Raw genomic sequence first — 25,830 nt, forward strand, 5'->3', positions numbered from 1 at the left:
AGTTGAGGTGAGGTGAGTAATACCTCTGTCACACGGGCAGTCTTCAATGATCATCGAAACCAATCGCCATTGAAAATGCGTGTAGCGCCACCTTGCGTGTAACGTGTCAACCTGTCCGGGAACATTGAATCCAGAACATCCAGGGGAACATCGGGGAATCCAGTACTCTTTGGGAAGTTGACACGTCACACGCTTGGTGTCACTAAACGCATTTTCAATGGTCATTGGTTTCAATGATCATTGAAGACTGCCCGTGTGACAGGGGTGTAAGATACTTTAGAATGATGCTTGGGGTGAGATGAGGAAAATACTTCAGAAAGAAGGAGAAATTGTTGTGGAAAATCATTGTGGTGAGGCGAGGAATATAATTTCAAAAGGAGGTTGAGGTGAGGTGAGGTGAGGAACGAAGTCACATGCACGATGCTTTCCCTTGTGCCATGGAGCCAAAACAAGCGAACTTCAGCACCTCCACCACTTCAACCATTACATTATCCACCAACCTTCACATTGTCCACCCAAATTGTCACCGTCAAGTCATAGTACAGTTGGACATCCTCATAGCCCTGGCCGATCTCCCTTGGGGCTAATGGCCATTCTCCGTGGGACGAAGAAGAAGAAGAAAAAGAAGAAGTCCCCCACAAATGAGGTGAGGTGAGGAAAAACGTGTGGGACAAAACTTGAGGTGAGGGCAAAGGCCGTTAGGGCATTTGCCCATCTCTTGTGGCGACATCTCTAGTGGGGGTGACATGCTGCATGTGCCGTAGGGTAGGACTGCGGACAATTTCAAAACCACCTGGATATTTTTTTTTTTTACGTACGCCGAAAATCTTCGACACAGGGTGCTGGAAGCAATGTTTGCTTCTCCTATACGGATGCCGCCCTGGGCAGGGATGGAACCCGCGAACTTGGTCTCAGCAAGGCAACACGTGGCTGATTGAGCTGCCGAGGAGGGCCAACAGCTCAATCATGCCTCGTAGCTATAATATAGCTTAGCCTTGAGCAATCTCCCCTGGTGGATAACGGTCAGCGTCTGAGGTAGAAGGAGAAGAAGCTCACGATGGGGCCTCCCGCACGTATGAGGAGGATAACGGCCATTTCCCCGAGGATGAAGAAGAAGAAGATGAGGAGGAGGAAGTAGAGGCCACTGCCCTCCTGGCTGAAGAAGTAGAAGTAGTTCGAACCATCTGGTTCCTCGCGAAAGTCGCCCACGGAAATAGCCGACGAAATATTCTTTCTCCATGGCTGGAAACTTGCGCAAGCAGGTGTGCGCCGTTATCACCTGCATCTGGTTGAGCTTCGTCATGGGCATCATCTGCACTTTGCTCGGGTTAAAGCTCAAGGTACAGACCGAGTCTTCGCTGAAGGCCGTGGCACAGTTCATCCGCCAGCAACAGGAACTCGAGACCCAGATCGCTTTCCCGGACGACTCAAAGAACAGCGGCTGCACCGACGCGCTCTGCGGGTTCGTCTTTTTCAGGAACCGGTCATCAGTCGTCCGGGTTAACGAAAAAAATGTCGGCTATATTACGCAGGTGGCACACCGATCACCTGTGGAGACGTCTCAACCTTTCCGTTGACCCCTGCGAGGATTTCTACTCGTTCGTCTGTTCCACCTCGTGGTTCCAAGGCGCAAAACTCGAAGATCAGCCATACGCGCAGTTTTCGTCGGCGCAGCTCATGGCGGACGTCGAAAGCGCCCTATCACGGTACTTGGCAGTAGCAGGCGAGGAGTCGACCACCTGGAGCTTCATACACCAGGCTGCCAAGTTCCTGGAAGTTTGCACCGATTCCATGAGGTTTGGGTTCTCCTGGGAAGACGTGAAAGAGGTGTTGAGCGACTTCGGCATTGCAGGTACGGGTGATGTTAAAATAAGCTTCCATTTTCGGAATTTATTTCACCGCGCTGAAATACGAGGGTTGTTAGAAGCACTTTTAAAAATTACCTGAGTTAAGGTTAAAAGGCTACGAAGGTTACAGAAAGTTATGAAAAAGTAGTCGGCACTCTCGTAGTTACTTTCCTGCAACGTCAAAATTTTACTTAGCTAGTGTTTTGAGTAATACGTTTCTTACTTGCGCATGAATGTTGGAAAATTTTCTAAATATTCTACACTCATCTCAGTGAAGAATAATGACACTATTTTTATCGACAACGGAACTGTCCTTAACAGTCTTCCTGTCCTGAACTTCAGCTGCCAAACTACCGGCCCCAATTCCAGTTCGGTTGCAATACTCTACGCAAGCAGGTCAGCTGTGTGCGCAACTCCTCAGTGTCACACTCTCACACACGTGGGTCGACCTCATTAGGTCCCCTACAAAATAAGGGGTGACATTTCAAGGTTGAGGCGCGCGTTGTTTCTTCTATGAACTCATGCCGGTCGACGAATAAGCCGGCCCTATATTGCTGCCTTGCGATCGGACAGACACTTCGTCACGTGGTTTCTCCAACATTTTCTCTCCCCTCGCGTAGAGACAGGCTGCCGCATGGTGTAGTAGATCGGCTCGCGGGCCCGCTTCATATGAAACTGTGCCGACAAAGTCTGGAAAAAAATCCCTGGAGAATACCCAGACAGTTGAGCAGGTGCGAAGATCTGAACCCAAGTTACCTCCCTAAAGGCAGTCTGCGCTGGATGCCCGCGTATTGCATTGCATTCGATAAGAATTTCACATAACTTGCCGCTCTGCCGATGTGGGTTGTTGGTGAAAAAGAGGATACGAGATACTGAGAAAAGGAACTTCAAAAGGATACGAAGTATACGTACGAAAATGTGAAATATAAACCCAAAAAGTGTGTAGATACACGTACTCGGGTACTTTTATTCAGCTACTTTAGTAGAACTACTAAGATGTACTTTTGAAGCAGGTGTACAACCACAGCAAATGTTTGAAAACTAGCAGGCATCGTTATTCAAACGGAATGACTTAATCTATAACATCTCTTGTTGGCTTACCTGATGTTGGTCATGTCTTGCCGTTGATATCCATTATGTTGCTGTCCTACATAGATAAACACTAGCCACGACTTGAGCATAGCCCGTTCTATCCAGAACAATCAAACAATAATGCGCAAATTTGAATGGTGCAAGCGAGTTGGTGTTCTCTAGAAAGAAGTAACATTTCCTTGAGTTTGAGGAACACACAATACGAAGAGGACAATACAAGACTATTCGTTCTGTTGTCTTGTTGTCCTCCTCGTATTGTGTGTTCCTGAAACTCAAGGAAATATTACATGTTTCATCAAACAATATCCGCTCCATCTTGCTGCCGATGTACACTGGTGAAGTGGTGAGCGCCATTTTGTCGCCTACACCCGTAGCGGCTAATACGAAGTCAGTCAGAGCCGGGTGGACGCGTAACGAGCTGCTCGCTGAATTCTGCTCGGTCACTCTGTCTGGACTCTAAATAGCGTTGTTGCACGTGTTGTCGTGCGCGTTGATATACAATGATCTTATGATCAGAAAAGCCTGCATGCCTCAATTTCAGGTTGGCCGTACACAACTAACCCCAAAGACGTCGACCTCGTCTCCCTCGCCGGCAAGATGGAAAGGGATATGGGATTCAGTCCGTTCGCTGACGTCACCCTATACAACTATTCCGTCATATCTGGCTACCACGTCCAAATCTCACCTCCCACCACCCTCTTACGGAGATTCATCCTGCATCGGAACTCAAGTGGGCTTCCCGTTGCGGTTTACGAGGCTGAATTACGGAAAGTATTCGACCAGTTTTTATCTGATAAGAACGACGGCGCTCGACTTGCGAACGACATCTTTGCATTCGAAAAACACATGGAAGCGATTTGCACAGTGGTAGCTGTTCCGGTGAACGAGAGGTTCGTCCACGTACGCGAACTGGGCAAAGTCTCCAAGTGGGACTGGAAGAAATTTCTCGCCGTCGTGTTCGACGGTGTCCGAAACCAGACGGACGATATCGTTATATGCGTCCGATGTTCCTTCTTCAAGAAGTTAACCGTAGTAATCGAACAAACTCCACCCGACACACTCATAAACTACATCGGCCTTCGTATATTAGTGACCCTGGCACCTTTACTACCGGAAGGGCACCCGTTTCTGATAATGCTGAGCCAGAAGATAGCGGGACTCGGCGGTGTTACTGAGCGTCTACATTCTTGCATGAACCTCCTGGAAAGGGCCTACCATTACGGAACTGCCATGATAGCTCGCATGTCGTTGTCGAGGAACTTCTTAAACATTTACAAGACCCACTATGACAGAGAAGTGACCCGGCTGATCCAGTCGCTCACGCGCGCAGTGATCCGAAGGACGAGTAAGATAGGCTGGATGTCTGGAGACCACGAGCGAACGATCGCTGCCGCCAAGTTCCAGACTGTCGTTCACGAGGTCTTCGGCACTGCCCCCAGTCTCTACTGGCCGGCCTTGTATTATGGCGTCTCTTCGCCGCGATTCAACGACAGCGACGCCCTACGGAGTTACGTGAAGCTACTGCGACACACTAAGCGAACTTACCTGGCTTCGAGCTCCCCCAACTTGGACTTTGACGCCAAGTACGCCGGGAGCGTATTTGTACCGGAGACTGCCTACTTCCACTCCAGAAGCGTCCTCTTCGTACCTCAAGCTGTAGTTGGGTTTTTGAACCACGTCTCTAATACGATCGATAGCAGTTTTATTCCCGTCGTTGGGAGAACAATCCTGGAGGGACTGATGAGGGTCCTGGACGGTGTTGGAGCCCATATTGACGACAAGCACGTCTTGAGGGTCTGGTGGACTGCCAATACATCGTCCAATATCAACGCCTTGAAGAACTGTCTCATTGGTCAGTATGCGACGATGTATTGGCCTAACGCTGATATGAAGCAGTGGGAGAGCTACGTTGACATCAACAGATTGCTCCGCGAGACGGCGCTACTGCCTCCCCTGTACGATGCGTTCGTGGCCAGTGGTCCGTCGCCGATGAGTGTAAAGATCGCCGACAACAGCGTGTTGGATTCGAGCAAGCTGTTTTTCGTCAACTACGCGTTGTCCTTATGCGATCATTACCGACGCAATGACATAGTGCGCTTGCAGAGGAAGTTGAGGATTGTACCCGGCGACGTTTTGGTTAACCTGGCGCTCATGAACTCGAATGCGTTCTCGCAGGTATATAAGTGCGATGCAGGTTCCGCCATGAATCCCGTGAAACGGTGCGTGTTCTGGTGAGCCGTGCTGCTGAATAATAATAGTGTAGCCCCTGAGTATGTTGTGGACTATGGAAGCATCCCACTATATATAAGGCTTATAAAATATTTCTAGCCTCTCTTGCTTTCTGCTGTCTGAATGGGGCCGGGAAAACTTTCTCATTAGCGATTTTCTCATACCACGAATAGTAGTACATAGTAGTAGTAGTTGCTGCCGTAGCAAAATTTTCTTCAGGTCATTGGCGCCGAATTCAGAGGTACTTGTGGGGCTTGAACGCCAATTAGCGGACGTTATTCGAGGGATAAATATGTGTAAGCTAGGGGAACAGGCGAGCAAGCGCCTCCCCTATGGAACTCAGTCTGCTAGGAGCGGTCGCACATAGTCACTAAATAGGGGACAGAGTATGGCATTCCTTTTCCGCGCGGAAGCCGCCGTTCGATGTCCGCGATTGGGCCGACCGTGTCACGTGGTTTCTCTTTCCAAGAACCCGTCGTCATGTTGAGTCCCCTCCATCCAAAACCGGTTTCCTCTGTTGCGAGCTGGCTCGCCTGCGCGCTGTTCACCGGCGGAGAAGGGGGCGCGGTTGCCGTCCCGTTGCTAGGCGACGCAGCCGCGCCGGAGCCAAGATGGCGATCTCGCTCACCGGCGTGGCTCAGTGTTGCTACTCTGCTCCCTATTTAGTGGCTCTAGACGCACTGAAACAAGCAGCGCTCGGAATAGGACGAACCTTTCCCCAGAATCGACTAGAGGTGTGTGCCGATGCTGTTTTTGTTGGCGGCGGCGTTGGGCCCATTTTTTGTCAGCGGCGGCGGGATGAATCGAGCGAAACGACGTGGAGAGGGTTTCGTCGTCGTCGTCGTCGTCACTGTAAATACCCGAAATATCTGTGGACCTCATAACGGTATGCATTTCTACTTCTTTTCTCTGTAGGTGATAAATTACTTATCACCTACAGATAGGTGTAGTGATTGAATGCTTAGAAAGGCAGCAATGGGGCTAGACTTTGAACTTTTCGCTATCCCGTAACGCTTGCTAAACGCTCGTGCTCCCCGGTTGACGGCCAATGCGCGTGACGGAATGAGCGCGCAAATTTTGAAAAATAGCTATAACGATCGCTATGTGCACATCAAGATTGAGCCCATGGTACCATCGTACAACCTGGAAAAAAGGAAGTTCCGAAACTAGGAACGCGAAAGAAGCACTCGGACAAGACCTCTTCTTTGTAACTTCAACGTGAACACTGTTGATGGTGAACTAGCACGTTTGAACACTCTTTGCTCCAGCTATCCAAATTACGGATTTGCTATGCAAACACGACAGTCGGATGTAGGTGCTGAACATTTCGCAACAAAATAGTGTGCAAAAGCAACTATACAGGGTGCCTTAGATATCGTGGAAAAATATTCAACACAAACAAGCTGGGGAAAATACGTGATGAGTGATACAATTACACGGTCACGGACTACAATTAGTTTTGTCAAACTTTAATTGAAATTTAATCGTGTCAATTGAACCCCAAGTTTGCCGTGGCAACGTAACTTTTTTTTTTTTTGCGTCAGAAAAAGCACGTTCTACCCCATTCTATTAGTAAATACATTCCCCTACCCTAGTAGAATATCGCTGAAAAAAAATGCAAAAACAGTCGTCCTGAGACAGACAGAGTAATTTTATTTTGATGATAGTGTTCAGGAGTTCCATCGATCATCTTCACTTGACGCGAGCTGCAGAGCCTTCGACCCGATCAGATTTCACTCAATCGGTTCTCGCTTGAGTGAAATCTGATCGGGTCGAAGGCTCTGCAGCTCACGTCAAGTGAAGAGGATCGATGGATTTCACTCAATCGGTTCTCGCTACCAGCTCCCGTGGCTCAGTGGTTAGCATGCTGGCCATGTCACGTCGAGACTGGGAGGTACCCGGGTTCGAATCCCGGTGCCGGCTGTGCTGTCTGGGGTTTTTCCTGGGTTTTCCTCAGACGCTTTCAGACATATGTCGGCACAGTTCCCTTAGAAGTCGGCCCAGGACGCACATTTCCCCAGGGCGTGAGTCGTGACGTTGCCCACATACGTGAGGCCGACAACGGCAAGCCCTATCACCACCACCACCACCGGTTCTCGCTAATTCTCGCACCGTGAAGGTTGTCCTGTCACCTTCATATTGGTGACCCGAACGTGATCCAATCGAACTGCAACCATGGCCAACCCTTCAGTACCTCCAGGACTTCCCACAACCCTAGTTCGCATGCAAGCTCCGGGGATTCCCCGGGCTCGTTAACTTTTACAGGAGTTTAGTTCCTGACTGTGCAACAACCTCTCCCTCTGGAATCTCTGCTTGCTACCACCAAAGGCCACACCGCCTTACTCACCTTGACGCAAGCCGCCATCGATGCCTTTGAGAAAATTAAGCCTGACTTGGCTACTGCTACCCTTCTGGCGCACTCAGACCACGTCGCTCCGACCATTCTGCTGGTCGACGCTTTGGAGCCTGCCGTCGTCGCAAGTCGCCAACCAATGGCAACCGCTAACATTCTTCTCCAGCAAGCTGAAAGCCAGGGAAGTGCGTTACAGCAGCACATTTTCCCGCGAGCTCCTTGCAGTCTACCTCGCGGTGAAGCATTTTCGACTCTCAAAGGCCGCACGTTCACCATCTGCACGGACCACAAGCCGTTCACCTATACGCTTTCGTATCCTCCGGCGACATCTACGCCCCTCGAGAAGTTCGTCAGCTCTCGTACATCTTAGAGTTTTCGACTGACATCGGGTACCTTTGCGGCAGACACAACACGGTAGCCGACACCCGTAGCCGTGTCAGCACTCTCTCTCAGGTCGTACACATGCCATTTAGTGCTAGTTTCACACTGGACGCTTTGGCCGAGCAGCAATGCACGGTCCAGGAATTGGCCAAGGTGCGCGCCGATGCACGCTCAGATCGCACAGCAGAGAGAAAAGAAAAGAGAATTTCGGTTGAAGTATACTAGCCGAACACGAAGAGGAACACAGACAAACGCATGTACTGTAGATGTACGCATCGTATGTTTTTTTAAACAGCAAAAAAAGACACCCGCACTTCACATGTAAACAAAGCTAGCTACCCGGCGGCTATCACGCAAGGTACTTTCCCCGGAGGCCGCATCGCGGCGCCACCAGTTTGTCGCACACTCCCTATACCATCCATGGTGTCGTAGCGAACCGAAAACCGAAAGAAACCGCTATTTTGGTGCGAACCGGCACGGGATCGAAACCGTTTTTTTTTCGCTCAGGGGGGGAAAGCAAAAAATTTATTGAAGGCCAGTGAAACTGACGTCGTGTGTTGTAAAGTCATGTCATGGATACTTTACGAGGGTTACGGTCACCGTGGAATGAATGTCTGTATACTATGGCGTTTAGGCTCCTTTTGTAACGTTTTATCGTTCGCGCACATAGACTTAGAGGTACATGTGACCGGTTGGACTCTCTACCAATCCTACCAATGTGCCGTAGTGTTCGTTTTAATATCATCCGCCCAAACTATCATCAACTAAACAAAGACTAAAAGGGGCTGCGAAACGGCTTCTCTATCGGTAATGTCGCGCAACGCGTCCCTTGTCTGAGAGCAGCGAAGTATCCGCGAGGGCAAGCGCTTGCGAAGTGGCGCCTCTTTTGTGGACAGGACACGAAGAAAAAGAAAACGGAGCTGTCGAGCGCGTTTTATGAGTGGAGTTGTTCCTCGATTGGTGTCGTACTCGTGCGGTGGTGCTTGTTGGCTAGGCAGCAGCGACAGACACTCGGATGGGACGCAAAGAAAGCACTTTACGTATGACACTACGACAAACAAGTCCGTCTGTATGATGCGCTTCAACAAAGGAGAAAGCCTATTTGAACAGACACTCACGGACAGGAACCAGAAGCTACCAATTTCGCAGCTGCCCATTAATATTAAATACCACGTATGCGGAATAGACGGGCTTACGTTTACTAACATTGCTTTTTTTTTCTGGGAATGAACATACACACCAGAAGCGGAACCGGTTTAAAACCGGTATGAACCGTTATTTTTTTGCTCCGTAGCAGAACCGGTACCGGACCGTTTATGATAGAACTGGAACGAAAACCGGAACGAAAAACGTTTCGCTACGACACCCTGGTACCATCATCGCCGGTCGGGGATCAGGTAGAGAGACACGACCACCTCGTCTGCACATGAAATTGCGCAAAAAAAAAGAGGGAAAAACATCATTATCCGCTTCGTATTATTGGTGCTATTCTCGGAGATCTATGAAGTGTAAAACGGCAATGTAGTTTCAGCACTGTAGTTAAAGGGACTATGAAATTTCCCGAACCCCCATACTTTTTTTCGATGGAAACTGTTCTTCCCGCAGAGAAACTAATATGCCACAAATTTTTCCGGACGAAATCGCTCCACTCTGCGAGGAGCGCGCGCTGGAAATGTCTCTTCCGCGTTCCTCCTCTCCCGCGCATATTTCCCTGCCGATGGTGTAACTGTACGGACCGCTCTTCGGTTCCCCGTTACGTCACCGGTGTTGCACAATGGCAAGTAATGCCGCGAGCTCGCGCTGTGGCTGCCGCCACTGCCGAAATCTGCCGATCGCGCGAAAGCTGCTCTCATGGAGATTTCCACTCCCGATGAACGCATACGCGGGATCCTACGGCGCATGCTCCTGGCGGGATTCCTCGGCTCGGCAACACGTCACGATGACGTGTTGCTGAGCCGGCCGTGGTCGCGTCAAGTTACCCGTTGTGTCTCCGCTCGGCAGCTCGTCACGACGCGGCGCCAGCTGTCCTCCCTTCGCCGCTCCGTTTAAATTCGCTCCCGAGAAATCCGCTCGCGCGACGAAAGTAAAATTTCGGTTCTAGACTCAGAAAAATGTCTTCTTTCGAACGAAACGAAGAAAAAAATCGTTTCATAGTCCCTTTAAGCACGCTGTCAAAGAAAAAAAAAAGAAGAAAATAGTAATACTTGGCTTCACGGAAATACTGTCATTTAATGAGCGGGTTTCTATTGCAGCACCATCCACAAAGCAAGAACTGGCCCAACTATTTGAAGGCACAAACTGACACTGGCAGTTCGGAGGATCGGATAAAAGAAGACCCCAAGAACGTTGTTGCTGCAGTGACGCGCCACGTTAACAAACGTGGAATGTGTTTCATGTGCAGAATTGTCTGCGGTCTTGCCTATGATCCTCCCAGTTGTTACAGAGCGTGTAAATCACACTGTTGGTGAGGAAGTAGAAAACAAGGTGTGATTCTGCGTTATTCGTCCAAAGGCGAACGATACGCGAACGATACGCGAACGATACGCGACAGGCTGCCCTAAACTAATTATGTGTACGACTTTAACGCTGTGGCTGATCTATACAAGTATTAAAATGACTAGTAACTGCTTTACTCGAGCGATCAACATGTATTGCTTCAAGTGCTCGAACACTCAATTGAAATGCTGTGAATTCAGTTTCAAGAAATAAAAGACTCGAATGTCTTGTATGCTTCCATGTCATGGCGACTGCTGCTGCAAAAAACATGGCTTCTGTGCAAACAGGTCGAGCGATGGACCCGGACTTCTTCATCATGTACATACAGGGCATTGCATTGCAGTGCAGTGCTAGTACATCGCAGAAAAGATAATGACTCGCCTCGCAGTGACTATGCATCATGAAGAGGAAAAAGAGGAACATGTAGAAAGATGGGGAAGTAGAATCAGACACAAGCACACAATCATAGCAACAATTATCATCAGTCAGCACTGGCAATATTTACCTTAAAGAGGAACAAGCAGAATTTTGGAACATGTAGATAGATGAAAAAAGTATGGAGGTGTACAATGACACACGCAGAATCGTAGCAACAATTATCAGTAGTCAATGCTTAAAGATATAATAATTCTCTACTTATGTTAATCGATGGCTACCAAATATAAATCTACCAAGTGAAGTGCAAAACAGAGCAACACGTAGATAGATGGAGAAGTAGAATAAGACACATGCACACAATCATAGCAACAATTACCATCAGTGAGCACTAGCAATATTTATCTTAAAGAGGAACAAGCAGAATTTAAGAACATGTAGATACACATAGTATGGAGGTGTATAATCAGACACGCAGAATCGTAGCAACAATTATCAGTAGTCAATGCTTAAAGAAATGATAATTCTGTACTTATGATAATCGAAGGCTATCAAATACGAATCTACCAAGTGATGAGGAAAACACAGGAACATGTAAATGGGTGGAGAGAGTATGGACTCTAGAATCAAACCAGGAGAATCATAGCCACTATTATCAATTGTCAATGTTAGAAATACCATACTAACAGAAGAACGTCAAAGAATCATTAACGGGGTAGAATCATGGCGACCAGTCATAGAAGTAATTAAAATAATCAATAGTCAGTGCAAAAAAATGTCAAAATGATATCATTAACGCAACTTTTAATTGAAGAGTTAACTTCTAAGCATGCTGTGATTGCGACCTGAACTAGGGTAAACATCAAGGAGCACGAATTTCAATAGTAGGACAGTTTTTGTCAATCTGAAAGAGGCTACAAAGCTTACATTCTTTTGCGTTTGAGGAATATTACATATGCACACATTGAACGCAATTTTGACTCATATTCTCGGATTTTGTCGAATATTTCCATGAGAAGAACACAAGAACACTCAGGCACACAGAAACATGTTCACTGGCCCCCCAGCCCCTTCAGAACCGGGTTTTCACGGTCTTTCCCTTTCCACACTTTTCTGGAAACGTGCGACGGGTGGTCCCCCACCGCGCCCCACAGTTTCCCCATAAGGCCGAAATCCACGTTGCATGGCAATATCAGGGGACGGAAGGATGATATCAACGCACAATTAACATAGTAGAAATTTCAACATTGCAATGGGGAACCGCAAACGACATGCTTTAATTGAGCGTCGAATCACCAAGTGAAGAAGTTGTAACACAAAGAAAACGTATTATCTATTTCTTTACTTTTTCTCCCTTTAGCATTCATTATCACTACAAATTTTAGATATACTCATAACGTTTTTAAGGTTATGGAGAAACAACTCCTGCACATGTATCGAAACATTATTATTTCCTAAATCACGAGCACGAATTTGAAAATGAAAGAAGATATGGTAATACATCTATAAGCTCACTCCTCAAGGCAGTTTGCAAAAGTTTCATGGCTTCGTAAACTATCTTAAGACGACTGCAAAATAGTCCAATGCCTAATTGAAAGAATCACTATGACTTCAATACTACGTCAATATATAATGTAAGGATTACTGTACCAAATTTACAGCACACTGTTTACGTGTGATGTTTATGCGTGATGTTTTTAATTAACATCACATAACTCCGTCTTGCTTGAATGAGTTTTCACACTTTTCTGCTCGGTGGTTGATGAGAAAAATGAAATTTTTTACGTTGGAGTACATTGCATCCCCAGCCTTCCACAGTGCAGGGAACCACTGCACTAACGAAATGAAAACGAAACTGTTTTCGTCGATGACAACACATATCTCGCTGTTTATATGTCTATTTAACGGGTACCCACTAACAGCCAAGGCCTAAGTGCGTGGAGCACTCTACATGATAAAATAGAAGTGGTGGCGAAGGCGAATCAAGTGGCCCACAACGAATACTACGAATAATACGACGAAGCACTGACGACGAGCAACCAAGCTTGACATCCATTTATTTAAAAACGAAACCGCAACTACAGACGGCCGAAGCTTGAAAACTAGAGGGCGCTTGGTGGGAACCGAAACCAAAACTACCTGGCGATCTGACGCGGCAACCAACCTAGGTGACGGACGGATGGTGACGTCAACACGATCGGGAAAATGCTATTAAACGTCATCGGATGTTATTGCCTGTTATTACATGTCATTTTTGTGTTATTACACGTCATTGCGTGTTATAACATGTCATTCCGTGTTATTAAATGTAATTAAATGTGCTTCCAGGTGCCTATCAAACACTATCGACACGTGAGTTCCCATTGTTTACCTGAGTTAACCGTTACCTTATCCTGGAGGCGCATGTTATTGAAACCTGCGAACCTATTGTACACACTATCGATACATCATTTCCATTGTTTTCTGAGATATCTTATCGTGCGTGTCGCATGTAACCTGAGCAGCCCATTGTTACGAGATGTTATATATACCACTATTTAGGCCCTCTTTTAGTTCTCATTTTCATTGATGACATCTTTTCGCGGACAATTGCGTCACCTTCCGGTACCTTCCACCCTAGACTGTGATGCACTCCGAGAGGACCTTGTACGTATATCATCTTGGTGCTGGGCTCCAAGTTCCATGTCCAGCAAGGCACTATACAACATGCACTTATGCAAAACTCCGTGCAGTCTATGACTATAGGAATAATGCATAGAGAGTATGTATCATTGTTCATATAAGGAATTTATGTTGCGTGCCAGATATGGTCTGAGGAAAACCAAGCCGTATAACACTGCGGGAAATAAAGTGAGGAACCACAATTTGCCATAAACCATTCTCTACCAAAAGCGACATTTCTCTGACGGATTCATGGGTGACCCAGGTGGGCAGTTGAAGACTCGACTGAAGTGGTCAGAGTTCATGAGTTGGACGTTGCACCTTTCGTCAAAGTCGGGGTGGGTTACCGAAACCTGTAAGCTTGGAATACCACACCATGTAATGCCATAGGACACATAGAACAATTGGTCTCTCGTGAAGCCTCTAACATATCCAAGTGTAACGCTTGTGCTTTCCGCTGCTTTTCTCCATGCTCTCTCAAGTGATTGTATTCCCAACGCATCGGCGAGGTATTCCTTCTCGCGTTCCTCGAACGTTCTGGCTCTGGGTGCTTTGTGGATAACCGACTGGAGACATCCGACTAATTTCTTGTAAGCAGCCAGGCTATTCTTTGTGACTCCCTCGGTGCTGTTGTCGGAAAACATACGTTCGTTGTCATAGCTGTGCATAAATTCGTGGGTAATAGTTGCTCCAAGACCCGCGTAGTTCACTTCTGGAGGCCCATGGAATATGAAGAATGGTGCGTACATAATGGGTGGAGGTATGACAATTGCGCTGTATTGAGCGAGATTGAAGGCATTCACAACTTCATTAATGCCTATCAAGTCCAATACAGTGTTTATCGCATTAATGTAACCATCCTGCTGTCGAAACCGTTTCCAGAATATTCGAGCTCCGCCCTGCCTTGTCAGCACAATATTTTTTGCGAAATTGTCAGGCGTCAAGTCCTGCATTGGCTCCAGATACCTATCGACCGCTTCTCCTGACGACAAATTAAACGGGTAGCCGATTATTCTTGACGTCAGTGATAGTTTTTTTTAGTGCTGCTTCCCTCGTAGGATTGTCTAGCCACTGGGACGTCTTAAATGATGCAGCAATTTCTTTAAAAATGTAATCAGCCATTTCTCTGACAGCGTCCACTCTGGATTGATTGACGATTTGATGCAACACCTTAAGAGTCGCTACCGACGGGAAGGTCCTCTTAGCGGATTCGTAGCACCACACCCGGACAGTGTGAGGTTGTCTTGCTGATTCCAGGAAACCAGACAGCTCATACAGGTCGTAAGTTATTATCCAGGCAAATAACGTCTGCAGAAGATGTTTATCGATAAGAGGAGTGCTCCCGAAGATGTTGTGAAGAAGGGAAACGTGAGATCTTCGCATCTGAAGGGTAATCGTATCAATATCCCCGAGCAAAGATCTGTGTTCTTCCAGTGCTTGGATCCACCGTGATGACATGTTTTCATCGCTGCCTTCCGTGAATCCTACTTGAGACATTGGAAACGTGATAGATGTTGACTCTGTTTGATCGTCCGTCAGCTGCGATATTTTGTCTTCGGCCTCCAGAATGGAATTTACAGTCTGTTCGTCTATGGTGTCAACAGAAAACACAAATTTTAAAATTTTTTCCACAATGGATTTTCGTTCATCGACTGGACGTGGCTCGCCTGCCATAGTCTTAGCCGCGCCCTCTTTGTATTGCAATAAAATATAGGCTTGACCGGCCGCACTGTAAGACACCATATTATATTCAAACAGTATCGATAACCCAATCAACATGAATTCTATTTGCTTCTTCAACGGGTCAAAATCTAAGCGCTCGATCAACGCCAACTTTCGTTTCCTAAGAAATGTCTCCATGTAGTTTTTCTCTGATGTGATGTGTCTTGTATCGACGCAGGAGGCATAAAAAGCGAGTACTTTCTGGTATCCACTTTGTTTCCCTGGTCGTATTATTCCATTGATCATCCATTGTTCCGCACTCTTCTGTAGATTCGCATATACGTATTCGTGAAATCCGTAAGCCAGACCTTGCATACTTCGAACGGCACCGTTGCAAACGTATGTGAAGAAGTTGTCACAAGGATTAAGCTTTTTGTCGACAGACAGGTCAATCAAGCGACGCATGAAATGACAGTCCTCAGTGTCACACACATTTTCAGGCCTCGTATGGCCGTTATTCTCGCCCGTAGATTCGTGATTATTGACCGGAGTCGTGCGCCCCGTCTTGCTGTCTTTTGTTGCGTGCAGTGTTGTCGCGTTGGCGTGGGTTGTTGTGACTGATGTTTGTGATTGGTCGATGAAATACCACGTGGCTAGTACCACAACAGAGGCGGCAACGATGAACGTCGCTGTCTTCACGAGCTTCTGGAAGCGGTTGACTCTTTCTTGCGCCTCCTCGAATTCCTAGAGGAAAGGGGGAATAGTACCGTCTGTCAAGAATTTTCGCTTCGACTCCACGTTAGCGCCGCGAAGAAACTGTGGCTATCAGCGACTGCCAGAAGGCGTGGACAGAATGGGAGAAGCCTGCAAAGTATACAGGGTGAACCCGAGCGCAGCCCGTAGCGAGATTTCTTAACATAATTTTTGATGAAAGCTGTAGGACTCGAACCCCCATCTTCTGGATTGCCTGTCCAGGGCTCTACCAATAGAGCTAAGCTAACACGCCTCCCCTGCGACTTTCAGGGTACGTCATCTGAAGGGACAAACCTGCCACTCTCTCTCACTCAACCTTCTTTCACTCTTACTTGCTCACTGGAACAACATAGAAGGGATAAATACATACATTAGGCACATTGAGGCCCTTTATGTATTTGTCCCTTCTATGTTGTTCCAGCCTCAGAACATCAGTTCTCTCATGTTCATAATTTTTTCGGACGCATTCGCTCTCTTCGCCGTAGATCAGGGAGAGAGTTTGGGGGGTAAAAAAGGATGTTTTTTTTTATCTTGGAGTATTTAATTGCTTTCGATGTACATGGGTCTTGCTCGGAGCAATGCAGTCAACTACGCGGCTCTCAACTGCACGTTCATCAACGATTTTTTTAAACACTGGGTTGACAGGAGATGAGAGCCACAAGGCATCCTTTTCTACGCGGGATAGCTGAGCCAGATGTCCCATTGTTCTGGTGCTTCGCGCAATAATAAAGCGAAACGAATTAGTCACTAAAAAATCACTAAATGTGATCATTTTCTTGCTAAGGTGTCGCAACTGGTATATCGGAGGTACTGATACCGTCCGATATCACCAGACAGCACGTAGACGACGTCTCAAAGAGTGTTTGCTAAACAGGAACTTCTTCAATAGCGTAAGCCGTTTGCAGATTATTCGCAAAGAAAATGTTTGTGAAATATCCGGCATATGTCACAACCATCGGCAAGGGATCTAATGTGCACGCCTGTAAAAAAAAAATAAACGTTTGAACGGCCGGTGATATATAAGCGCACGCGATGTACCACTATGAGGCGCTCTGAAAAAAATTAATACAACATCGGGTGACATCATGGTGGCAATACCAAGAACACGCAATCCCTCTTATTCCAAGACAGAGAAAACACTTTCAGTCAGGAAAACTATCTCACGATCTATAGCCATATCGACATGAACTGCCGAACACAGCTAATCGAAATGTCCTTCCTTTCAGAAGACGAGCGTAGGTTCCGTGAAAGCTAAGCGGAATGGATACGATTGCATATTGCCAGTGTACTTCGTTGGATAAAGGACGGGACGGGGACGCATGCGCAGTTGTAGTTCTGTGTCGGGACCACTCGTTTTCAAAAATTAGTGAATACGTTAGGAAAGTAAATATCGCATAGAAGTGGAAGTACGTCATATACTGAATCTAAAAATGTGAGAATTATAAAATTCTGCGGTGTAGAATTTTTTTTATACGCATTTCAGCAACCCCCATCTGATTCACTTTTACAGGAGGAAAAGCACGGGAATGCTAAGCCTAACAAACTCGAAACATGCCATCTTGCAAGAGGTAGGATCGCCTCAGATGAGGTTCTGCAGACTGCCTGCAGAGGGTCTGCCTCTCCCCTCCCCCCCGGCTCACACTAGGCGTGGCGGGCGTCGAGACTATGCCTCGGGTTAGATCAGGAGGTCCTCAGTAAAGATGGCGGATCGCCTTCAAGAAACGGGCGATAAAATTTAATTTTTATACGTTTTACGCGATATACGAGGGTCATCCCTGTTTAATTTCGATACTAACTAGCTTCTCTTTCACGTAAAACCGTTAGACTTTTACTTTTATTCTTTTTCTACTTTTAAAAAACGCTAGTGGTCCCGACACGGAACTATACATCCGCATACGCTGGTGTTATATGGTATGCCATTCCACATCTCCAAGTAACCGGAAGAAGGTTTTAGCGCTTTATGCTAGCCTGCACTACTGGTACAAGGAGTTGTAGTATTAGTACTCCGTAGCGTGTACTAGTCTAAGAAGACTCGACTCACCGATGGGTTGCAGATCACCCCAGAGGACGGAGAGGGATAGGAATTCATTTGTAATATTTGTTCCGACAAAAGCCTTAAGCAAACTTCCCTAATCCAGTGGATCAATGGAAAGTTCTAGCTTCCTCCTTCTCGACCTTCGACGAGGCTCTTCTTCGTCTTCTTCTTCTCCTCCCCAGGAAGATGGCCGCGATCCGCAAGGGAGATTGGCCAGGGCTAATACATTATGATATGAGTGTGACAGTGACACTAAGGACCAGAACCGGTTGGAGCCAGCCACGAATGAAATGAGATTATCTGCGATGATGGGATTCCATTTGCCGGTATGGGACGCTCCGAACGAGAGTAATGCGCATAATGAGAGAGGCACGCTGAACCTTAGCAGTGGAAGGGTGAGGGACTGTAGGCGAAGGCGGCGGTAGGTACTACAGTCGAGAACAAAATGTTGGAGGGTTTCGTCGTGACCGCATTCGGGACACCCTGGGGAAGGATGCAACTCTCTGCGATGGAGGTAAAAGTTAAGCGGGAGGGCAAGACACTGAACTCGCGTCAGACAGACTTCTGCACGACGAGAGCGGCAATAGCTCGGGTTCCAAGCGAAAGACAGGTGTTCATAGCCGAGCTGAGGAGGCCGAGCAAGGGATAGATAACGTCTGTAACGGGCGCGGACAACGGCAGCAACCGGCGGGAGGATAGGAAGCACGGGGCCGGACAGGGACATCTTCGCCAGGGTGTCAGCAGCCTCGTTGAGCGGGAGCCCACAATGGCCTGGAACCCAATGTGGTGTGATGTGTGAGAGGGGGCGAGTGAGGCCAGGACTGGGAACAACGAGCGATCGCGACAGTCCAAGGCCGATACCACAGATGAGGAGTCGGATATGAGAAGTGCCTTACAGAAAAGCGGGGGCACTTTGAGTAGTGCGAGGACCATTGCCAGGAACTCGCTCTCGTAAACAGGTGTATAGTCGGGCAAGCGGATAGGAAAACGGGCGTCAAGTTGTGGGATGACAATGCCCACACCGGCCCGCTCGTCCGAGACAGATGCATCAGTTGCGATGATGCGGTGATCGGAGAACCGAGAAAAATGGCAATTCAACACAGTCTGCAGATGATTCAAGGAGGTGTGCTTCGCGCCGGGACGAAATATATCGAGAACCTGGACGGAAATTGGCACTGGCGGGGGCATAGGTGGGGCAATGTCTACAAGCGAGACGCCCAACGGAGTTAGCAGAAGCTGAGCAAAGAGGAGTTGAGGGATGTTTGATTTCCGCCATCGTCTACACATCCAGGATCGCATATATTTGAGAGAGTCATTATGCTCTAAAGCAAGGGGATTCTGCAACAATGAGAGCAGAGTGTTCACGGTTAGCAGGCGGAAGCGATCCTTCAGCGGCAGGACATGGGACTCAAGGTACAGAGCATCGTTGGCAGTGAACTTACGAAGGCCCACGCATAAGCGTATCGCCTTCCCCCGGAGATAAATAATTTCCTCAGCCGGTAGTCAGGAAGATGGGAGAAGATGACACATCCATGCTCCAGCATAGGGCGAACGTAACATTTGTATACATAGAGCAACGCATTCCGACGCATACCCACACGGACGCTAGCGCACCGTTGAAGACAGCCTAAGGCAACAGAGGCCCTCTTACTGATGTAATCAACGTGGTCAACGGTCACGGTCAATCAACCAGGTCAAACGGTCGTCGTACCATACACCTAAGTACTTCAGTGTGGTAGTCTGGTCGATGCTCTGGTTGCCGATCATCAGCTCAATGTGGGGCGTCGCGCCGCGATTGCCAGGAGGAGGGATCAGGAGCACCGCACACTTTAGGATTTTGAGACAGAGGTGGACTTCACAAGTCCACGCTAGTATACGATCAACATGTCCCTGGAGCTTAGTGTAGAGAATGTGCAAGGAGTGTGCCGAGGCAAAAAAGGCGACATCATCGGCGTAGGCGATAGTCAAGATGCCCGGGTCCAGAGGGAGGGAGCTCATGAGGATGATAAAGAGTAATGGTGACAGAACAGCCCCCTGAGGCACTCCCCTGTGCAGGGCCTGGGACGATGAGACAAGGTGTTGGTCTGAGCACTGAAGTGACCTTTCAAAGAGAAAGTTCCTGACCCATGAGAAGATATACATCGGGGTACCAACAGACGTCAACTTTTGCAGCACAATGCTCCTACCTTAATCGCTCGTCCTCTTCCTCCACCTTCTTGGTGCGCTCGGCCTATTAGATTACAACGACCATGTCATAATCGGCAACCTCTATGGGGAGCCTGACCGCACGATCCGCTAGGTGCGCTACACATCGGTCCGCGAGATTTGCATCATGACTGGACAATGGAGATTTGAACGTTGAACGCGCAGAAGGGGACGCACGACGACGGCGAGCCTGCTAGCCATGTCACGTCGAGACTGGGAGGTACCCGGGTTCGAATCCCGGTGCCGGCTGTGCTGTCTGAGGTTTTTCCTGGGTTTTCCTCAGAGGATTTTCAGACATATGTCGGCACAGTTCCCCTTGAAGTCGGCCCAGGACGCACATTTCCCCAGGGCGTCAGTCGTGACGTTGCCCACATACGTGAGGCCGACAACGGCAAGCCCTTTCAACATCACCACCACCACCGACGGCGAGCCCTTTCACTGTTTTCACCGCCACCACCACCGTAGCAGACGACAGCAACAGCTCTTATGCGAACACGTAGTATGATGATGATAATGTACTTCAGAAAGAAGCATCTCCCGTGGGGTACCACGGCTTGTACAAAAACGCTAAGGTAAGCTGAAGTAAAATGTATTGTAGTAATGGAGGAAGTAAGAAAGTAATACCGGGGCCGATGGGTAGCGCCAGCGCTAGCCTCCAAGGCGGAAGGGGTGTCTGACATGGTCGTTGCAATGCCTCCTCTATACTATAGATGGCTGTCACTTTCTAGCTCACCATGCGTGTCACGTCGAGCGCGCTCTCATACTTCTGCGTGTGCCGCGTGTTTTCCGATATGAGCGCGGGATGGCGCTGGCTTCTGGCACTACCGCCCGCTCGCCCGCTACAGTCTTCTTGTAGATCCCGTATAGGATGCGAGACGTTTCAGTGCATTGGATACTTCTTCCACTCAATGAATATTTATTGTGAGCCTAACTGTAACTGACTTGGGCCACCCCAGCTGTTTTGAAGGAGCTTGAGCACCATGTAGCAAAGAAGCAAGCGAATATATATATATACGGGGTGTTCAAAATTAAGCTTACACTAGCACTTTATAAATACGCGAACAAAACAAAACTAGTGCTATTTTTTTTTCTGGTCCTTGAGTAAGAAACAGGTGGTACATAATTTGGAGCACCTGTTTCTTACACAAGTAGCGTAAAGTTATCATCCGGTTTCCTGTCATCGCTGTGTTTGCGTAGCGCTCGTGAAAGCTTAATTTTGAACACCCTGTATATAGACCCACTCATGTTCCTTGGGAGGCACCAGCACACATACATTTGCAAGCTGATACACATCCGAAAGAGTGACTCAGTAGAAGTGCTGTTTCCCTACGCCCCCCGGAGCTGTGCAGAACGACACACACACACACACACGATTCACCGCGGACGGCCACATGAAACATGAAAATTGAAGAGAAGAAGCTGCGGTTGCGGAGAACACACAGGCTGCCTGATCATCCGCGCGGCATATCCGCCATCCAAGTGGCATTCTTCTTTGAGCGTATCCTTTTCTTTTTTGTAGGCGTTTAGTTACACCGCAGCCTTGCGTATCGTGCTTTCCGGGTACAAGCTCTCTCACGCCGTTTTTTTCCCCTTTAAATCGAAGTGCCAAATGGAGATTCGCTCTTCACTTTGCACGCCAAGGGACCACATGATGTACACTATCACTATGAGCACTATCAGATTCACTATCAGCTACAATCGTCTCACTTGGCCTGGTGCACAGATGGTTCAGTAGGGACACATAACGTCTGTAGGCGCGGATAATAGCATGGACGTAAATAAACCGCTCATAATGTTCAAGGGTTCTTTTTTTTAATGCTCGCTGTTCTTACGTTGCTACTGCTTGCTCCAAGTCTTATATAGGTCTCGTATAGGTCTTGCTCCAGGTCGAAATATTCTCGGCACTGCCAGTGGGCTTGAACATAAGCCTCTTCTGTTGGTTCCAAAGAAACCAGGTAAGTCACCTGTGTTACAGCATAGCACAGACACCGGTAACGCAAGGCCCTCGAGTTGTAGTCCAAGACCATTGAGTGCACATAAGCGTGCCTTATTAGACGCTGCTCTTGACGTAAGGGCCGGGTCCCATAGCTTTATGCGAGCAGCAGCAGCAAAGCAGCAGCGGTGCGGCAGCAGCAACACGGCAACATGGCAGCAGAGCAGCTTTCTGCTGCCGCTGCTCTGCTGGTGGAGGCGTCCCATAGCTTCGTTTTGAATTAGCGGCAGCAGCGGCTTAGGAAACACAAAGCGTGTTAGCAACTGTGGCATTGTTTACATTTCGCACATTCCGAAGGCGTACGCAGCGGCTAAGCCTTTTAGTACACACACCTAGGAACGCAATCCTAGGTGAAAGGCGTTTGTGTGAGAGATATATTGTGGATTTGGAGCTCATAAGTGAATTTTGAGATGAGTGTGGTGGTGGTCTGAGCCTCGTATTACCTGATTGACTCTTCGTTGATGTGTAGTCGGCTGTGCTTTTGCATCGATCCCGAAGCGCACGGATGGATGTAAGTTTAGCAGGAGTACGCTACGGTCATTGTTGCCAGACGATACGTGTGAATCGTGTGAATACCGACATTCATCTTCTTTTGAAACGAAAGGTAGAGCAGGGTTATTAGAATAGTTAAAGCTCCTAGGGCCAACTGTGATGTAAAACAGAAAACTGCATGCGTGGTTTGTTTGTAGATGTCTGGAATACAGCATTTAATATTGAAATGTATTGAATATAACATTGAAATTTATTATTGAACGTTATTAGCAGCATTTAATATTGAAATGTATTGAAATTTAATATTGAAAGTTTAATATTGAAAGTTATTAGCAGAGGCACAAATGAATCAGAGGAAATGGGTGTGGTTGAGGTTAGGTCAGGTCAGCTGAGTTCGTATTCCATGTGTGGAGAAAGCCCATGTAGACTGTGATCCGGCGTGACTGAGGTTAGGTTGGGTCTGGTGAACACGTATTCCATGTGTCGAGAGGGCCCATGTAGACTGTGATCCGGCGTGACTGAGGTTAGGTTGGGTCTGGTGAACACGTATTCCATGTGTCGAGAGGGCCCATGTAGACTGTGATCCGGCGTGACTGAGGTTAGGTTAGGTCTGGTGAACACGTATTCCATGTGTCGAGAGGGCCCATGTAGACTGTGATCCGGCGTGACTGAGGTTAGGTTAGGTCTGGTGAACACGTATTCCATGTGTCGGAGGGCCCATGTAGACTGTGATCCGGCGTGACTGAGGTTAGGTTAGGTCTGGTGAACACGTATTCCATGTGTCGAGAGGGCCCATGTAGACTGTGATCCGGCGTGACTGAGGTTAGGTTAGCTCTGGTGAACACGTATTCCATGTGTCGAGAGGGCCCATGTAGACTGTGATCCGGCGTGACTGAGGTTAGGTTAGGTCTGGTGAACACGTATTCCATGTGTCGAGAGGGCCCATGTAGACTGTGATCCGGCGTGACTGAGGTTAGGTTAGGTCTGGTGAACACGTATTCCGTGTGTCGAGAGGGCCCATGTAGACTGTGATCCGGCGTGACTGAGGTTAGGTTAGGTCTGGTGAACACGTATTCTGTGTGTCGAGAGGGCCCATGTAGACTGTGATCCGGCGTGACTGAGGTTAGGTTAGGTCTGGTGAACACGTATTCCATGTGTCGGAGGGCCCATGTAGACTGTGATCCGGCGTGACTGAGGTTAGGTTAGGTCTGGTGAACACGTATTCCATGTGTCGAGAGGGCCCATGTAGACTGTGATCCGGCGTGACTGAGGTTAGGTTAGGTCTGGTGAACACGTATTCCATGTGTCGAGAGGGCCCATGTAGACTGTGATCCGGCGTGACTGAGGTTAGGTTAGGTCTGGTGAACACGTATTCCATGTGTCGAGAGGGCCCATGTAGACTGTGATCCGGCGTGACTGAGGTTAGGTTAGGTCTGGTGAACACGTATTCCATGTGTCGAGAGGGCCCATGTAGACTGTGATCCGGCGTGACTGAGGTTAGGTTAGGTCTGGTGAACACGTATTCCATGTGTCGGAGGGCCCATGTAGACTGTGATCCGGCGTGACTGAGGTTAGGTTAGGTCTGGTGAACACGTATTCCATGTGTCGAGAGGGCCCATGTAGACTGTGATCCGGCGTGACTGAGGTTAGGTTAGGTCTGGTGAACACGTATTCCATGTGTCGAGAGGGCCCATGTAGGCTGTGATCCGGCGTGACTGAGGTTAGGTTGGGTCTGGTGAACACGTATTCCATGTGTCGAGAGGGCCCATGTAGACTGTGATCCGCCGTGACTGAGGTTAGGTTAGGTTAGGTTTTTGCGTATTTCACACGTTGGAGAGTCAGTCAGTTTGTGAAGAATGTGCTCAAGTCAAGACTGACCAAGGTTGGGTTAGGTTTTTATGTATCTCACACGTTGAAAGAGTGGCTTTAGGGTGACCGTTTCACCCTAATTGGGGCTCATCAGTGCGGTGCAGGGTAGTACCCAACCGCATACGGTCACCCGAAAGGGGTCCGTCAAATATGTACAAATATTTACAAGTATTTACAAATATTTACAGTGTCACTTCTAGGCTTCAGTGCGATGTCCAGGTGTGTACAGGCGCTTAATGTCACTGAGCATCCTGTCGAAAGGGTCTTCATGTTTGTTTGTACAGTCCAATCTCCAGAGGTATTCGGTGAGGTGGTGTGCCATGTTGTCGCTGGTCACTCCTCCTCTGGCAAGCCTGTGTCGGAGTGGCCTCCATTGTGACTCGATGTGGTTTGTGGTCACACCGGTGTCTGGGTCCACAAACTGGTACTGATGGTTGACGGTCATATGCTGGAAGCCTTCAGCAGATAGTCCACAGTAGCCCTTCCAGCAGTCAGTGCATATTGTGGTCCCCTTTTCCACATTGGCATCGATGAGGGCAAGGAGCGTGTTTTTGTCCCTTTTGTTGTCAGGACAAATGGCAAGTCGGAGCTCCTTTGTGTCCACATCGATAAGGCCCAGGATCCAGGTTCCCTCCACAACACGACCACGTTGATATTTGCGTCGGCCTATTTTGCATTCGTCGATTTCTACGACGTGGTTTGTGCCTCCGATTTTTCCCCTGTGTACGTCTGAAAGGGAGTCAGTACACACTTCCCTGCAATACGAATACCAGTCCGTGACTGTCGCCTCGGACATGGTACTGTCCAGGGATGCTTCTTTGACTGCTTGCCGGAAGGTCATTTTTGTTGCGAAGCAGTAGGTGAGTACGAGTACTTGCTCCGGCGCCAATCGAGTGTTCTCAAACCAGGTCCCGATAGTGGTGGACTGGCAAAATTCCGGGTGGTTGCGGCGGCACCGAAAGCGACCGAAAGTGCGCTGGCACGGCTTGGACACTAGTTGGTGGCCACAACGGGGGCATATCATGGTGGTAGGGACCAATCCTTTCTCGTGAATCCATGTCACTGTTTTTTCAGTGTCCGTAAGTATTCGTCCGAGAGTGAAGAGGTTCATGACGGACATTTGCGGAGCTTCTCGAGATGTGTCGTCTGCTTTACTGTCGCTATGGTTAGAAAAGTTATAAAAGTGTGATTTTCTGTGAAATATTGCTGTTGTTTTGTGTAATATATGTTGATTTAGTGGTTACGATGTAAAATACGTCCCAAAAATACGAAGTTTTTAGATAATAAACTCGAAAATTTGTATACTTTTCTTTTTTTCCCCGATAGTGGCGCTGAAGTAGTGAGGAAGGGGTGAGAAATAGATGCCAGGATTACTGTTGTTTGGTCT

General features: G+C 48.0%; 4 protein-coding genes across 4 annotated transcripts; 1 reads left to right on the plus strand and 3 right to left on the minus strand.

The window, feature by feature from the left end:
• The first annotated feature begins 1,126 nt into the window (after positions 1 to 1,126).
• Positions 1,127 to 5,174, plus strand: LOC135375181 (neprilysin-1-like). Its single transcript, XM_064607899.1, has 3 exons — positions 1,127 to 1,462; positions 1,533 to 1,852; positions 3,481 to 5,174. Exons 1-3 carry the CDS (start codon positions 1,239 to 1,241, stop codon positions 5,172 to 5,174), a joined length of 2,238 nt encoding a protein of 745 aa, XP_064463969.1. The 5' UTR covers positions 1,127 to 1,238.
• Positions 5,175 to 13,655: 8,481 nt separating this feature from the next.
• Positions 13,656 to 14,387, minus strand: LOC135375182 (endothelin-converting enzyme 1-like). The gene has a single exon (XM_064607900.1). The coding sequence runs from the start codon at positions 14,385 to 14,387 to the stop codon at positions 13,656 to 13,658; it is 732 nt and encodes a 243-aa protein (XP_064463970.1).
• LOC135375200 (uncharacterized) lies at positions 14,377 to 18,023 on the minus strand. Its single transcript, XM_064607919.1, has 2 exons — positions 17,891 to 18,023; positions 14,377 to 15,840 (listed from the first exon to the last, which is right to left on the minus strand). Exons 1-2 carry the CDS (start codon positions 17,936 to 17,938, stop codon positions 14,428 to 14,430), a joined length of 1,461 nt encoding a protein of 486 aa, XP_064463989.1. The 5' UTR covers positions 17,939 to 18,023; the 3' UTR covers positions 14,377 to 14,427.
• A 6,616-nt stretch (positions 18,024 to 24,639) lies between these two features.
• LOC135375183 (uncharacterized) lies at positions 24,640 to 25,554 on the minus strand. Its single transcript, XM_064607901.1, has one exon. The coding sequence runs from the start codon at positions 25,552 to 25,554 to the stop codon at positions 24,640 to 24,642; it is 915 nt and encodes a 304-aa protein (XP_064463971.1).
• Positions 25,555 to 25,830: the final 276 nt, after the last annotated feature.

The sequence above is a fragment of the Ornithodoros turicata genome, unplaced genomic scaffold (assembly GCF_037126465.1).
Source record: "Ornithodoros turicata isolate Travis unplaced genomic scaffold, ASM3712646v1 ctg00000838.1, whole genome shotgun sequence".
NCBI classification, from domain to species: domain Eukaryota; kingdom Metazoa; phylum Arthropoda; class Arachnida; order Ixodida; family Argasidae; genus Ornithodoros; species Ornithodoros turicata.

What these genes read in the sequence shown, in the direction of transcription:
- LOC135375183 (XM_064607901.1), bottom strand. Translation starts at nt 25,554, where the DNA reads ATGAACCTCTTCACTCTCGGACGAATACTTACGGACACTGAAAAAACA.
- LOC135375181 (XM_064607899.1), top strand. Translation starts at nt 1,239, where the DNA reads ATGGCTGGAAACTTGCGCAAGCAGGTGTGCGCCGTTATCACCTGCATC. An exon ending in TGCACCGACGCGCTCTGCGG is followed by an intron (nt 1,463 to 1,532) that starts GTTCGTCTTTTT and finishes TATATTACGCAG; the next exon opens with GTGGCACACCGATCACCTGT. An exon ending in GAGCGACTTCGGCATTGCAG is followed by an intron (nt 1,853 to 3,480) that starts GTACGGGTGATG and finishes CCTCAATTTCAG; the next exon opens with GTTGGCCGTACACAACTAAC.
- LOC135375182 (XM_064607900.1), bottom strand. Translation starts at nt 14,387, where the DNA reads ATGCAGGACTTGACGCCTGACAATTTCGCAAAAAATATTGTGCTGACA.
- LOC135375200 (XM_064607919.1), bottom strand. Translation starts at nt 17,938, where the DNA reads ATGAATTCCTATCCCTCTCCGTCCTCTGGGGTGATCTGCAACCCATCG. An exon ending in GGGTGATCTGCAACCCATCG is followed by an intron (nt 15,841 to 17,890) that starts GTGAGTCGAGTC and finishes CCTTTCCTCTAG; the next exon opens with GAATTCGAGGAGGCGCAAGA.